This window comes from Ambystoma mexicanum, chromosome 14 (assembly GCF_040938575.1).
Source record: "Ambystoma mexicanum isolate Mex_15411 chromosome 14, UKY_AmexF1_1, whole genome shotgun sequence".
Classification (NCBI taxonomy): Eukaryota; Metazoa; Chordata; class Amphibia; order Caudata; family Ambystomatidae; genus Ambystoma; species Ambystoma mexicanum.
Window position 1 is genome coordinate 168,634,650 of NC_090940.1, and position 15,435 is coordinate 168,650,084.

General features: G+C 44.4%; 1 protein-coding gene across 2 annotated transcripts in view; it reads right to left on the bottom strand.

Annotated features, from left to right (window-relative positions):
• Nucleotides 1-2,157: 2,157 nt before the first annotated feature.
• TMEM87A (transmembrane protein 87A) overlaps nucleotides 2,158-15,435 on the bottom strand; it is a 522,872-nt gene continuing 509,594 nt past the window's right edge. For both annotated transcript variants that reach the window (XM_069638821.1, XM_069638819.1), the window contains exon 20: nucleotides 2,158-4,888. In XM_069638821.1, coding sequence (XP_069494922.1) covers nucleotides 4,847-4,888 — 42 coding nt within the window. In that variant the 3' untranslated portion in view covers nucleotides 2,158-4,846. The remainder of the gene's footprint in view (nucleotides 4,889-15,435) is intronic.

Consider the following 15,435-nt stretch of genomic DNA (forward strand, 5'->3'; position numbering starts at 1 on the left):
TCGAATGACTTTGGCTTCCTACCTCTTCCAGACCCTTGCAGCAATATGCAGGCACTGTTTATACTTTTTATGACCATATGCAACAACGTAACCACTGCATCAATGTAACCTGTAACAGCCTTCTGTGCCTGATTGGCCTCATCTAACCCCTCCCACCTACCCAGTGATATTCATGGCCCATTGATTCCCGTGGTGTCCCTTTCAAAACAGAAGAAAGGAAACAGGCTGAGCAAACGGAGCCAGGAACCGCGCGAGTGACGGCTGGGGAAAGGAGGACAGCACACAGATTAGATCACCGAGCCCCCAGCTCCCCTCTGCGAAGCTGGGGCCTAGGTAAAAGCCTTGTCAGGGCTGAGGCAGGCCGGGTCTCAAGATCCGGCCAGACATCTGAGGAAAGATCTCGGACCCGGCAAGAGCCGGCCCATTGACTAGTGCTGCCTCTAGCATGCCCAACATCCACAGTGAGCTATGGAAAGAAGGCTGCCCAAGCAATGGACAGATTTTAGGGATAGCACCTCGCACAATTATGCACTAAGGAAACTCGGACAGGTAAACCATTAAAAAAACAGCACCACCACGACTGGCCCAATCAGAACTAGGGACACCGTAACCTGCCCACCCATAACTAGGGCCGCCCGACATAGCACCTTCCCCCTATATTTAAACTACTGCTGCTCACCCTATCGGGAACTGACCAAACATCATGGTCCTCACTTAACTGCCACAAACAGCCTGGACGAACAACAAGGAACACACTAGGTTCAACTGCCCACCTGCACCGCAACTGCAAGGAAAATTGGACCGGACCTAGAGAGGAGGCGAGATGGACCAACAAACCACGGCCAAGAATACTGATAGATACCATTAAGCGGCAACCAAAGAGTAACGCCAGAGGCCCCACCAAATCGGCCAACTTACTAACCCATCTCCTCTTCCTGCTACTCCAACATAACCAATGCCACTACACTAGAACATGGGCTAGCCACACTACACATTTACACGTCAGGAATCAATCTAATGTTCACACCCTACTATCTCTCTGATATTCTAGAAGCACACCTAGAGGGAACCCACCGGCACATAGTCCATAAATCCATCACCACACAATTATACACCAGCACAATAGATAGTTATACTCCAACAGACATCTTCCACTCTGGACCCTTAGGGATACAACTAACTAGTGTGCACAACCACATTCCACACCAACATCACACCACACACCAATACAAACACTAGCACATATCCGAGGCACAAAGCCATACCCCTATAGTTACAACACACAGGGCCTCCTGAACCAACTCCCACATGAAAAAACAACACTCATTGGCGCCAGTCCCTCCTAGTTCTGAACCTATCCGTTCATCCCATCCTCACTAACACTCCCAGCCGCCCTCTTTTGCAGAGCCACATGAGTGCCTGGAGACCGCCCTTGGGTGGTAGCAGTCTGCAGTATGTGTCAACATACCATAATAAGATATATCATTTCATAACATATCATGAAATATATGTTCAAAGTGGGAGTTTATCAGGATTTTGTGTCTGAGATTACTTTTAAGTCAGGCCCGAATTCCTGGTTGTAGTGCAAATGTTGTCATTACAGCAGGCCTAAGACTTGCAATATTTAGTGATTGGTCTGGGGTTACCATGTGCAATGCAGCTGCAATGACCCATCATGACACAAAATACCATGATAAAGCATATCATAACAATCCTGACATGATATCATGATCTGGTTACATACCATGACATCACATCCTACCACATTATAACACGTATCATGCCATACCCTAACACAGAAAGAACATTGTAATAGAGACCATGGCAGAACGTCTCTCAACAGCACACGATTTGTATTGCTTTAAAAGGACAACACAGATGTGGATGAAGTCTCTTGGTATATTGCTTCTTGATGTTTTAGATGCATACAGTGAAACAATTAAAATAAAGTGTGTGTCCTAGGTGAAGGCTGCTCGTGTCGTTTGTTTTTTCCATTCAATCAAGAGCAAGAAGCACCCACCAGAGCAGATCTGAAAAACATGTTCTAACCAATGAAAGCGCTCAATGGCACACAGGGACAAAGGCTGCTTTAGCAACAACTTACATTACGCAGAACACTATCCAGAGATAAGAAAGTAATGCACAAACACAGGAAACTTACTTTGTGAATATCTCAAGTTTAAGTTAAAAAAAAAAGGAAAATAACATTACTTACAGAAAATAAATCTGACAACAAGGTACATTTTCAAGTTACAGATAAAATCTCTTTCTGGGTGGAATGATCAGTTCTGAATCCAGAACCCCTGTGTCCATAAGGCCCCAAATGTTGCTTTTTCAGTGGACATTGTGGGTCTATTTGTTTTCCTAATTCAGGCTTTCCTGACAAATGTGCTCTTATCTTTCCAGGTTAAACATATTTTACTTCATTAGCTACTGCATGTAACAGACATACGTATGCCAATTACTACCTAAAAGGAGGCATAAGCGAAGAGCCCTAAACTAACGGGCAAGTCTTCTCATCATCATGAAGAACATGAAAGAACAATGCAGTAAATTCATCCAGATGACCACATGAGAACATCTATGACGCCAAAGGTTGCCGATCATCAGTTACAAATGTTTATACCTGGATCCATTTGAAATACATCGTTGTGGGGACACAGGACGGTATATGGTAAGGTGAGAAAAGAAGATAATTCTACTGATTACATTTTTAAAAAGTGTCTGAGACCATTAGAAAGTCCTAAGAACGCACTGGAGCTTTCTCCAAAGCAGACCACCAGCTGTTCAAAAACCCATACCACAACAACATTTAATTGGTCAACTGGACTTTCCACCAACAGAAGAACTTTATTAGTACAGATGTTTCAGGGGAAAAGTTCAAGTCCAGTTCCTGAAATGAAAGAGTTTAGACTGTTCTTTTGCTTGTATACGCTCAACAATGTACACGCCTCTTAGAAAATAACACAAGTGGTGAAAGATTTTACACAGCTGATGGCAGCCATGCCTGTGCCGTTTTCAAACACACCAGTGATCAAATCAAATGATCAGCCTGCAAAATTCACACTAGCATTTTAGGAGCAAAGGTGTAGATTTGTTATTTCCTAGTTGTGGCGATTTACTTGTTGCAGGATGAATATGCAATTGCTGAAATGTATTCAGGGATTTACTTGGAGCAACAGAAGCAGACCCATGCCTACACTACCACCTACTTGTCCGATGAAGTGGAATCCCACCCCCTGCACAGAAATCTACATTCCACATGAGCTTTTCCACCACTTGTCCAACAGCTTGTCCCACCAAAAACATAGTAAACTGATTTAAGGAGGCTGATCCATAAATGCAGCCCATAACCAGGATGGCAAGCCCGCACGTTCTTGCCCTTTACCTTGACCTGCAAGATGTTTGTCCTGGACCTCAAGAATGGGCTGTTGGGAAGTGTGCAACACAATCAGCTCTGCCAGTCTGGAAATGCATTACAAAATAGATTAAATTAAGTCAGCAAGCAAAGATCTGTTTCCCCCCCCCCCCCAAGTGAACCTTGGCAGCCAGTTTGCATTTTCTATACATTTGAACCATAGTCAACATCGGTGCTTGTGTGAAATAGGACGGCACGTGTCTACTACCATTTCCCTGCACTAAATAATGTGTTTCCTCAAAGGTGAACAGATGTCCTGCTTTGTCACATGAACAACATTTAGTACGGTGTAAAAGAGAAGCCTGATAGTTAGAATTTTATTTAAAATTTGACCCATGGTCAAAATAAGTGCTTTGTGTGAAATAGGTCGGCAAGTGTCCTCTACTAACATTTCCCTGTACTAAATAATGTGTCCACCCAAATGTGTACAGATGTCCTGCTTTGTCACATGAAAATATCTGATACAGCGAGCAGAGATAAGTATAAATATAATGTAACATAGGTCAGAAACATAAACCAACAAAGTCAAAGAAAATATTTTAAAGATAGCTCAATGAGACTCTACAGTACTACCATTAGATGTGTGTATCCAAGAAGTTTGTCTCCCTTCTTCCCCCAACAATAACCAATCATAAGGATAAACCAATCTCTAAGACATATAGGTTGCTTGTTGCCCTTCAGAACATGTGAACAGAGCATAGGGAAACTTACTGGCCGTCTCTGCAGCGGAGACCAGCCAGATAGGCCATGTATGTCGCCAGCATTACAAACATGACTGATACAAGCAGAACGCACCACATGCTTGCTCCGAACAGGGGAGATCATGGTTACTTTGATATCACTTAAAATGAAGCTTGTAACTCGCAATGTATTCTTGTAACTAAACTCCACCAAATAATTTACAGAAAACAATACAGGCGAGTATGGCACCTTCACATTGGTGTAGCCATCTAAACTCTATATTGCTTGCATCTTTTATTAAAGACCCAGGAAACGTGCCAAGCGAAAGAGGCCCGAGTCCACCACAGCGTATGGATCTGTGGATGGCATACAAGATCAAAGTAAACGTAAGCACTCTTTGCCTGTAGTGGGTACTTGGTTCAGTTGTTGCAGTTTCTCCACTAGCCAGCCAGAGATCCTGTCGAGTTAATTCTTTTTTTTCCTTCTTTTTTTTTTATAGAAAAGACAGAATGCAAGGAGATGCAGTTAAAGCAGCTTTAAGTTCCAAGACTCCAGAGGTGGTGCACACTCCAAATGGTCTTCCTGTCCCAAGTATGATATGCTCCCTTCTCAGCTGAGGGCCAGCTCCTTAGAAGGTGGGATCACAGTAGAGAAGCCGGATGCACAATGTCCACCGCGTGTCCAGTGAGTTAGAGGAACCACACTTTCCAAAAGGCAATCTTGCACAGCAAACATGCTACTCGCCCATCATTCCATTTTTGACCTCTCAAAGTGGGTGATCAGCCTCTCCTGAAAAGAACAGAAAAAGTCACTATAAGGAATAGCTTTTCCCCCTTCATACTAATAAAAAAACATGCAAAGACATAGCCAATAGATTTAGTTTGCGTGTAGGGGCAGAGTATGCATTTTCATCCAAAGTGCAGCGAAGCAGGTGCTTTACACCAGTGGCCGTGCCATCTCAGAATTTGAGAAACTTTTTCGCAGACAGGTTGCTACCAACCCTGCAGGAGGGCATGTCGCCAGCGCCAGGGACCTGTCCTGCCGATTTCATGCGCTCTACCTGGCACATGGAGTGTCCACTGCCTCACGGGGCATGGACTCTGAGCACAGCATGCATTTGCATTGCACTACTTTGCATGCTGAGGGATGCACGCGGCATGGACAGTTTCGGAATGCAGTACTTTGTACGGTCGATAACCTCAGCCCTCTACTTTTCCGGACAACAGTTGGCCAAACGATGGCTCCCACCAATCAGCCAATGCCGAAAATGTAGGCTTTTGGGAAAAGTGTTACCGTGTTAGAGACAGTGGATAAAGGGGGCAGAGAGAAGGACCATGGAGAGTAGGAGTTAAGAAGGAGGAAAATAAAGAAGCATGATGAGAACAATAGTGAAGGAAACAGGGAAGGCTACAGGAGAGGAGAGGAAGAGGAGGGTCAAGGGAGAGAAGGGGCACAGTATGGCTAAATGGCCCACAATTCTAGAGGCATGGGGAAAAGTACATAGAAAGAGGGGCCACATGGTGAGGGAGATCAGGACAGAAGGGAAACAAGGCAGGGTCGCACTGGGGCATTGTCTCGGACACCAAAGAGTGGCGCACCGTTGCAAATTGCAATTCAGTTCTTTTGTGACAGACTGTATGAATAGTACCCAAGAGGGCGTTTTTTGATAAAATGTGATGCAAATTGTGCATTAAAAAAATTATTCGGTAACACTGGTGTAAACTACTAGCTGCATGGTGAAGTAAGTTATCAAACTGGCCAACATGGGCCAAACAAGTGGCCCACTTTGACCAAAAAAACTCCACCACACTAGCATTTCGCGTTTTGGGTTCGGCATTGCCCAATTGCCGTATAGGCCAGTCTGAGGCTGGAACAAGGTGAAGGTATACACCTATCAAACGGTAGAGGCCACAAGGGGAAGTTATCAAGGTAGAGGGGGATGACAATTGAAAGATACCCCAGGAAAGTGGCAATGGCGGGGGGATAGGTCAGAGGAGAGAAACAAAAAGGAGAAGGATTATGGGGTTGAGGCAAGACCTGAACACAGGAGGGAATTAACACATCCACCATTGGACCAGGTGTGAAGTGATAGGATCAGGGGTGGTCTCGGGCACAAGCTATCATCTTATCCCTATGGTGAGGATTCATGCCCGACTACAGGCATCATAGGCCTGGGTGCCGCCACCTGGCCATGAATTGCTATCAAGGGCCCAGGTCCAGACTAAGACATTCCATCTACTTGCTATGGATGGAGGTTGAGAGGTGCCCGCAAACCACTATTCCTAGAGGCACAAGCGCACCACTACAGGCATGCAGCCTTAGAAGAGACCAACTAAGGAATTGGCATGGAGCCGACATCGCTTGTTTAGATGGCAGAAAGCATCAGATTCCGCCTAGGCGCAGAGTGGCAATCCTCAGAGTGTGTGGATCCTTTATTTTGCACATCAATATTATGGCTTTTATTTTTTTATTTTGTAGACCTCCCTCAAATTCTGACAGTGTACAATGTGTGGTCCCATTTTAAATGTTGCATGTTCAGCACCCAGTGTTCGTCACCCATTATGGATAATGGTAGCACGAAAGCGGTGACTGGTATTCTATGTGAAAGGTGCATATGTCAAAATCCTTTGACACTTTAAAAACAAAATGAACACCATACATACACATGAATCATCAGAATTATCCAATAGCAGCCTATTGTATTTCTTGTTGGCCTACAATAAGATCCCAGTAAGGCCAATCTGCAAAATCCACTGAGGTGTCCGCTCCAGTAGCAACATACAACCATTTTCAATTTTATGACCCTCCAAAATTATTTACAAACCTTCCAAATATATGATTTGTTAGATCACCTAACACTGGGAAATGAATGTATAAATGATGTAGGGTTTACGCGTGGTTCTGCCGTGCCTCAGCTCCTGCGCTAATTCACTTCTTGCTCCAGTTATTTCGTTTGTTTTCAGATGATTATACCTAGACTGCAAATACAGCTGCAATTTAAGCCTACTTGGGAGTAGTTGGAAAAAAAAGGGTCCAGATGGTTGTGTGCCACGCAGGGGTGTTGCTAGGTCTGTAAACGATCTGGGGCTACGCTAATGTCTGTACTGTCAGGACTCGGGGCTAGCTAGCCTTTTTGGTTGTAGCCTCTGAGCTTCTACCCGGGGCTAAAACCAAAAGACCTGGGGCGATAGCCACCTAAACCCTCTGTAGCAACGCCTCTGGTGTCACATAGGGATTAGAGAACTCTTCTTTACCCGCCAGGTGCTCCCAGTCAGTATCTCGCATGAAGTCCTTCTGACCCGTCTTTGCCACACCCAGGTCTTCCGGTTTATACATAGCTTGTTTACTAATCCCTAAAGGAATGAAGTTACTCTGCGTAGCTCGCTTTGTGCTCCCATTACATTTCATTATTTTACGCTCAAGATTTGTAACTCGAGCCCTGCAGCTGTGGCAGCCACCCATTGTGAGGCAGCAGTCGTTACATCAAAATTCATCAACTCTGCTGGCGCTGTTTTGGGAAGATGCATCACTCTTCTCCAAGTATTGGCTTCCAATTTTATTAAGCAGCCCATATTGCTGTAAAACCAAATTTCAGTACCAAACAACATTGTAGGTATTAACTTTGCTTTTACTAGTTTCAAAAACGGGGCAACAGAGAAGCCATCTTGGTTATTGTCAAACAGCATCATTACGTTCAATAATCTTGCAGATGTAGCTTCTATTTCTTCTTTTACCAAACTAAAGGAAAACCTCAACTACAAGAAAGTTTTACAAAACCTTTGGATTTCTAGAACTGCACCATGGTCCTCATGACAATGTGGCCGCCAAGCAGATAAAGTGCGCTAACGGAATTACTGCCACTTTTACCACTCCGCTGAATTAGAGGTCGCAGAAAATGGGTGTGAATTCCCGCAGAGGAATTAGCACCAGTGGCATTACCACCGGTGGAATTAGCGTTGAAAAACGACAGTCAGCCCTGGCAGTAATTCTGCCGGACATCACAACGGCAGCAGTGATTTACTGCTCGACTTGTAACGAGGCCCCTAGTCTTGTCGCAAATGTAATTTGTTAATCATTACTTATGATCTAAAACAATCTAGACTTTCATTAGAATTCAACACAGAGGGATGGTCCTTGGGCAATAAGTCAAGCTAGGCGTTAGAGCAAACAATGACCCCTCCTAGGAGGGCTTTGTGGTCAAATAAAAGAGTATATGAAACATCATCTGTTTAAAAAAAGAACATAGTAAATGATATGCTCTTTTGAACTAGTTAGAAAAAACGACTGTAGTTAAGGTTTTAGAACCGGAAATGTCAAATTATAGCTTGTATATTTTGCAACTGCAAACTACTGTAATGGGAACTTGTTGCAGGATTACATTGAAAGTGGAATATTTATGGAAATGAAAGTAGAGGATGATCTGCTTTCGAGTGGACTAATTGTCATTTTTGACTTCTGAATGTGGCAGTGGCACAGAGGACAATTGGAAACCAACCCTCCCAGAGGAGGCGTGTTTTGATAACGTGGGAAGACATGTTGTGCATTTGTTTTCCAATGCTCTGATTTCCGTTTGGCTGGGAAATATCCTGTACGCGCTGGAAAATTGATTCTCCAGAAAGCCGCTACCCACTGTTGCAGAGATAGTGCTAATTTAAAGAGGAACAGAATACTTGTCAGGCTGCTGCTGAAGATACAATGTTTGGATCAAGGTCAACAACACAGACTGGGTGCGCCTGAGCCAATCAAGTGACTTGAGCATGGACTATGGTCCCACATTTCGAGCCCTCTGAGCTGCTGCACGCACCGTCACATGCTTTCCCCCACTTACCTTCCCATTTCTGTGGCATTCCCTTCACGCTGCATCATGCCCTGCACCGGCTGCTCGCATCGACAGACCTTAACAAAGAAACTAAAAGTCGAGCACCTTTCTACATTTAATTGGTACACATCTTTGGTTATCTGTTGTCTTCCTTCTTCTAACCGAGACTGTTCTGAATATGCAGGGTTTGCTCATATATATTTTTTTAAAGTTTTAACACCCAGACCTCATGCCAATGGCTTTATAGCATGCAATGGTGGGCTAGATTTCACGTGTTAGTGGCCCATAAACACTTTACATTCCTGCCGTGCTGGTGAAAACCCGTCCCGCTTCGCGGAGCAAACGCGGAAAGACAGTGTTTCTGTGGAGAGTGGAGCCCCTCAAGTCTGCTTACACTTTCCATTACCGTCATGCTGACGTGCTGGTGAAAACCAGTCCCGCTATGTGGAGCGAACGCAGAGTGACAGAGTGTTGTGTGGTGGCAAGGAGGTGACTCAGCATGGCATTAACCTCGATGGCGATACTGATCAAGGGATTGTGAAGGGATTGTGAAGGGATTGTGAAGCCATTATTTGCTGTGAAAACTCTGAAAGCTGCTGATCCGTCCAAACCGGCTTAGACGGAAATGCTCATGATCGGTCGCACTGACACGTCAGCAGGTGAGACTCCAAAAAACCACTGAGATTTCATCAGCCCCTGCTATGAGTAAGAGTACAATTATTATGGCCGTTGGTCGGAAAGGCAATGTATTGGGAGGCAAGCTTTTTCAAACTGACTCCTGTCACACGTATCCTTCAACTGCAAATTCACAAGTGCCTTCAGCGTCATTTGCGAGGGAGATCTGAGTTATCTCATCTCTCTTGGCTTTGAGCTGAGTGACTATACAGGTTATAATGTGACGTGACCTCTACTGGTCGTGAGAACCCAGATCCGATAGTAGGTAATTCAAATAGAAAAATCGTAATGCCAAAGTCCCGAGAAGCTATGGAGCCAGATGTACAACTTCCAGCTATTAAAAACTACCAATCATTCTCAGTTATGATTGGTAACGCAACAGCAAGTGCCAAAACCCCAACAAGAAGGAAGGAGCCCCTGTTGGGTGTTGAAGAATCTCAAAGCTGGGCATGGCTTGCAGCGGCGTTGGCAGAACCAGCATTAGAGTCAGATAAAAGACGGTAATGAGGTACTTTCTGTAGGATCTTGGAACTCTAGAGGTTTTGTGGAACTCTTCTTGAATGAAAAATTGAGCTTGGATTCATTTGACATTATCTGCTTGGAGGATACCTGACTTCGATCTAAACCTATCTGTGAAGGTTATACGGTTTACCTAAATGAGGCTTCCAAGGGCCGGCTAGAGAGGCCTTGTTTGGGCCTAATGACGATGATTAAAATGGACTGTTAAAGAAGTTTCCCAAACAAACCCCTATATTCAGATGTTGAAGGTGGAACGACAGAATTTGGAGGATAAGTTGAAAGGTGACCATAGTCCTTATAAGCCTGCCTTGGAGTGTAAACATGTGCACAGAACAGGGTTTCATTGATTGCATTGTAACACTATTGGATGAAGTCCTCATATCAGTGAGGAATCCTCACATTATTGTATGTGGAGACTTTAATCTGCGCTATTTAGATACACAGGACAATGTGTTGAGTGGCTCGATGCTGGGGAAAAGGGCGTTGCTGTGGTTGAATAAATCGAGGGCCGGTGATTTATCGATGCTGAATGGTCAGACAAAGGGGGACGTCCCGCGTGCTCGGATATGGTCTAGGGGGAGGCTCAGTATGCCTGCCTGGACTATTGCTTTGTCTCCGCAAATGTGGCTGCTGCAATAAGGAAATTTGAGGTTTTGGAGATCCGTTGAGTGATCAAAATTTGATCGTGCAAGAAAGGCATGGTATCAACAGTAAGACAGACACAAGTGACCACAGTTCGAAGGTGTTTATTGAACTTCAGAAAAGGTTTGAAAACACCTATCTAATCCTAAATCTTCAGATGGGAGCAAGCTATGACCATCTCATAATAATAATGCAGTCCTAGTGGTGTCTTGTCAAAATAAAAGGGCTTTTACTAATAAACCTCTCGCCAATCCTTACCTCTAAATACAAATAGTGTGGGAAACAGCGTTATGAAAAAGAAAGTGGTCACAAAATGATATGTCAGGATGTTCAGCCATTGGTCTTCCTTCCACACGTTTTAAGCACGGGACAAGGCGGTACACTCAAGCTTAGCACAGTCTCTGCCTTTTAAAGCACATTGATACAGCTCAATCATCACCATCACGGCCTTCCGTGCCCAAGTCTCTTTGCCTTTTAAAGTCTCTTCTTCTTGAGGGCCTGATGCAACAAACAAGAAGTTATTTTCCTCTTAAGTTTTCTCCAAGTACTCAATTTCTCAGGCGATTCACTATTCACCTCGGATCCCCTTCAGCTGGGCTCAGATGCTCCTTTTTAAACACATTGTTCAATTAGTCTCCCCGCCTTGACTATTGACGCGGGAGAGGCCCTGGTACCTCTAACATACAATGTAGGATTCTTCTGCCTTGTTTCCTGGTCTTAAGTTTTCTATTCTCGAAGGTTCATGAAAGTAACGGTTCCTCATTGAAAAGGTCAAGAGCACGTCCCTCCTTGCGATCCCCTTCTGTTTCACCATTTTCTGCCTTGTATTAAACTGCCATCTTGGAACTGCTGCTTCCTCATGCGCTTTGCCTGGCTCAGATTGTGCCTTTTATCCGTGTGGGGGGAAGTGTAATGGTTAGTAGTTGCTTGACCATGGTATTGGGACAGGTCAGGTATATGGCTCGGGTGTTAGTCCATTTTCTCTCATGGCGAGCTGTCTGTGAGAAAGTGTTTGTGTTGTAAAAGGGGGGAGGGATTGAGTTCCTAACTATCCTACCTGGTAGGATGGGGTAAAGGTGTTACAGGGAATGGGATACCGTGTTTCGCCATCCGGTGTCCCACTCCCACTCCCGAGGACCCCTCACCCAGGTGATCCTTCCGCACTAGACCACCCCTAGGAACTGGATCCAAAAACAATGGTCGTGTCCTGGACACCTGGATGACAGATGCCCGGGGACTAGTGGGTGAGACACCTTCAGGTTTCTCAAAATAGCAACAAGTTTAGTAACAACGGCAGTCTAATGCTGTTGTGACAAACCCGGTCGAAGTGACATGGGGTAGAAATAGACTAAGAATCAAACCATCAAAGTTCCCTGGATGCTAGCTCGGTTTGAGCAATTTGTATCAGATAATCCGAATGGAACTGAACATGGTTGGATCCTTAGGGACTACATGGAAGAACAGGCCCCCCCCCCCGGGAAGACAGAATTGATTCCTCTTCACAACTATAACCGTGAACTGATGTTAGCCAAGAAAGGCTAAGATTCGATATTAGGAAATTAAGGCAACTAAATGGCAATACGCTTTGAGATGCAAATCAAAAAGAGGAAACACAAATATCGGAACTAGCTCTTGGCGTCAATAGCTTTAAGATTGCAACACAATGTGGAGCATATGTTACGGGTGGTGTGTAAAAACAATACCAGAAATCTCTGGCGATTGCTTAATGCGGGAAGCTTCCAACCAGCTCTCGCTATCAGTCAGGTAACCGAAGATAGATGGGTAGAGTGTTTGATGCCGGGGAGGAATGGGCCCATAAAAATAGCACTAACACAGGGAGAAAATGGTCTATTGATTTTGATAGAGATGAGATTAGAACAATGATTGGGAAACTAAGTTCATCTAGGGCAGCTGGGCTGGATGGCCCGAAGAATTATATTTTAAAAGAAAATGCTGACTTATGGGCAGATTCCACGGGTAAGATCTTTCATCAGGTCCTAGAGACCAAGCAGATTCCCACTTCCTGGAGGGAGGCTGTAATAGTGCCGATCTTCAAGAAGGGCAATCGTGATGATCCCAAAAACTATTGTCTGATTGCCCTCTTGGACTCCTTGGGCAAATTGTTTGCATCTATCCTGTTAAGAGATTTGAATGCCTGGGCGGTGCGTTCGGGTCCCCTCGACCCCCGTCAGACGGGTTTCGTAAGGGGAGTGGGTACCTCTCTAAACTTTCTTCTGCTCAACCTTCTGAAACTAAGATCCATTGAATCCAAAGTAAATATCTACTTGGCTTTTATGGATCTTGAACATGCTTTTGATGGGGTGAGCAGGGAGTGGCTTTGGGCCAAACTGATCAGCTGGAATGGTCCTCCAGATCTGGTGGAGGCAACCAGGGCTCTGTACACGGACACCTCTGTACAAGTGAGATTATCAGCAAATGGCATCGTCTAAAAGAGAATTTATTCCGGGGACTGAAGCAGGGCTGCTCCCTAGACCCATATTTTGTTCAATCTGTATATTTCCGAATTGGGAGAGTCCCAGCGGACAATTCAGACATTTCCACCCAATATCAATGCAACAGGTCTTCCGAGGGTCCTGTATGGCGATGATTTCGTTTTTGTCGATCAAACAAATGAATGGCCTGCGAGTAAATGTAAAAAAATCCAAAGTCCTAATCATGTCATAGGCTCATAGGAAGCACAAGGGTGGTTGATGAGGAAAGATTGTAAATGGTTGAATCTATTACTTATTTGGGAACCATAGTCAACGGAAACCTTGATGACAATGCCCATTACATGATGTTACGAGCCAAGGTCAAGATGCTAGCTCTTCACAGAAGGTGTGGGACTTTCTCAGCACTGCCCTACTTGCTTTCTAGAAGCAAAAAGTGGTGCAGATTCTAACTTCTGGAGCAGAATCCATGCTGAGCTTGTCTTGGAAAGTATGGGGGCTTTTGGAGGAGTACGTTTGGCGAAAGGTGTTAAGATTTCCCAACTCACTGCTAGTAGATGCTATCCGATTTGACCTAGGGTTGCAATCTATGGAGTTAACTGCAATGTGGAAAACTATCTCTCTATTTAGGAAATGCATGGTCAATAATAATTTGCTCCCTTTTGATATACTGAGACACATTGATTTGGCCTCCTTGGATTTGTGGTTTGGGATTTGGAAAGGGAAATATGTGGTCCATCTTAGGTCTTGTGACATTTCATTAGAAATGCTGACCGGTAATCTGATGAAGGCGAAAAAAAGGATGCAAGATCTGGATTGGATCTCCACTCAGGAGTCCAGAAAGAAATACAAGCTGATGCTATCATTCGTCCATGTGAACAGAGTGTTAAATCAAGACCCTACTTATCTTCAAATGTTTCCATCAGCTCACTATTGTGAGCTATTTATGCAATGTTGCCTTAATAACCTCCCAACAAGAGAGGTTCAACTGGCTAGGAGGCAGATACTGAAGGAGGACTCTGTGTAGATATTGTGGGGATAGTGGGAGCGAAGAATCATTATTACACTTGGTGGTGACCTGTAGAGCTTTGGTGGAAGCTAGGACCTGACATCTGGAAGCACATGTAAAGCAGACAAGCTCCTTGTTGGCTCTAGAATGATGGGATATGTTTTTGATTGGGGAAAACCCAAGCTTGGTCTTGGCAGGAATGAAATGTATTGAAGGTATTTTTAAGGATGTTTAAGGATTCATTAATTGTAGATCTTTAATGATGACAATTTGTTTTGAATGATGAATTGCTTATGTTGGATTTTAAAGATTTGTATTGCCGACTGTTTGGAAATGGAGATGTAATTCTTTTTGTAAAACATCTGTATAAAAAAAAATATATCAAAATAAAATAATCTGTTGGACAGTGTCCCTAGAAGCCGGCAGTAAAAGGCATAGTTTGGCATCTACAATGCTATTTAGATACAGAACTGCCCCACTTTGGTCGGTATTCCAGTAGTACAGTCAAAGGTCAGTGGCCCCGGGATTCCTCAATCTAGTGGGATCGATACAAGCTGGAAAGGCACTAGACGGTTGCTTGGTTTTTGACTGAAGGCAAGTCACAAAGGCGTTCATATCCTGCCTCTAAAGTCACCGGCTCCAGAGGGGGTGCTGGGTGCTGGAAAGAAAGGGCTCTAGGAGTAGAATGCTGAAGGAGTAGTTAATGAAGTAACTCCTTGGCATGTGAAGCCTCGCAGAGCTCATGTATGTATGTATGTATGTATTTATTTTGGTTTTGTATAGCGCCGGTAGCCCGCGGGCATCAGGGCGCTTTGAGACAAAAACACACAATGACATAACACAAACGCAGCCTAGCCTAACCCAGGTGTAAGATGCGCCCTTGGCATCCTTACACGCTGTAAGAGAGGAAGTCCGAGAATTCCTACTGAAAGACAAGTGTCTTAAGACGTTTCCTAAAGGCCAGGTGGTTTTCCTCCATTCTCAAGGTCTCAGGAAGTCCGTTCCACATTTGAGGAGCCAGTACCACGAAGGCTCTGCCCAGACCTGATTTTAGTCTGTGTTTGGGAATGACCAGCAGTCCAGTACCCATTGATCTCAGACTTCTTTGTGGCACGTATGGAACTATACAGTTCTTTAGATACCCAGGGGCATTGCCATATATGCACTTATGAACGAGCGTAAGAGATTTAAAACTTATCCGCTCGCCCATTTTTAGCCAATG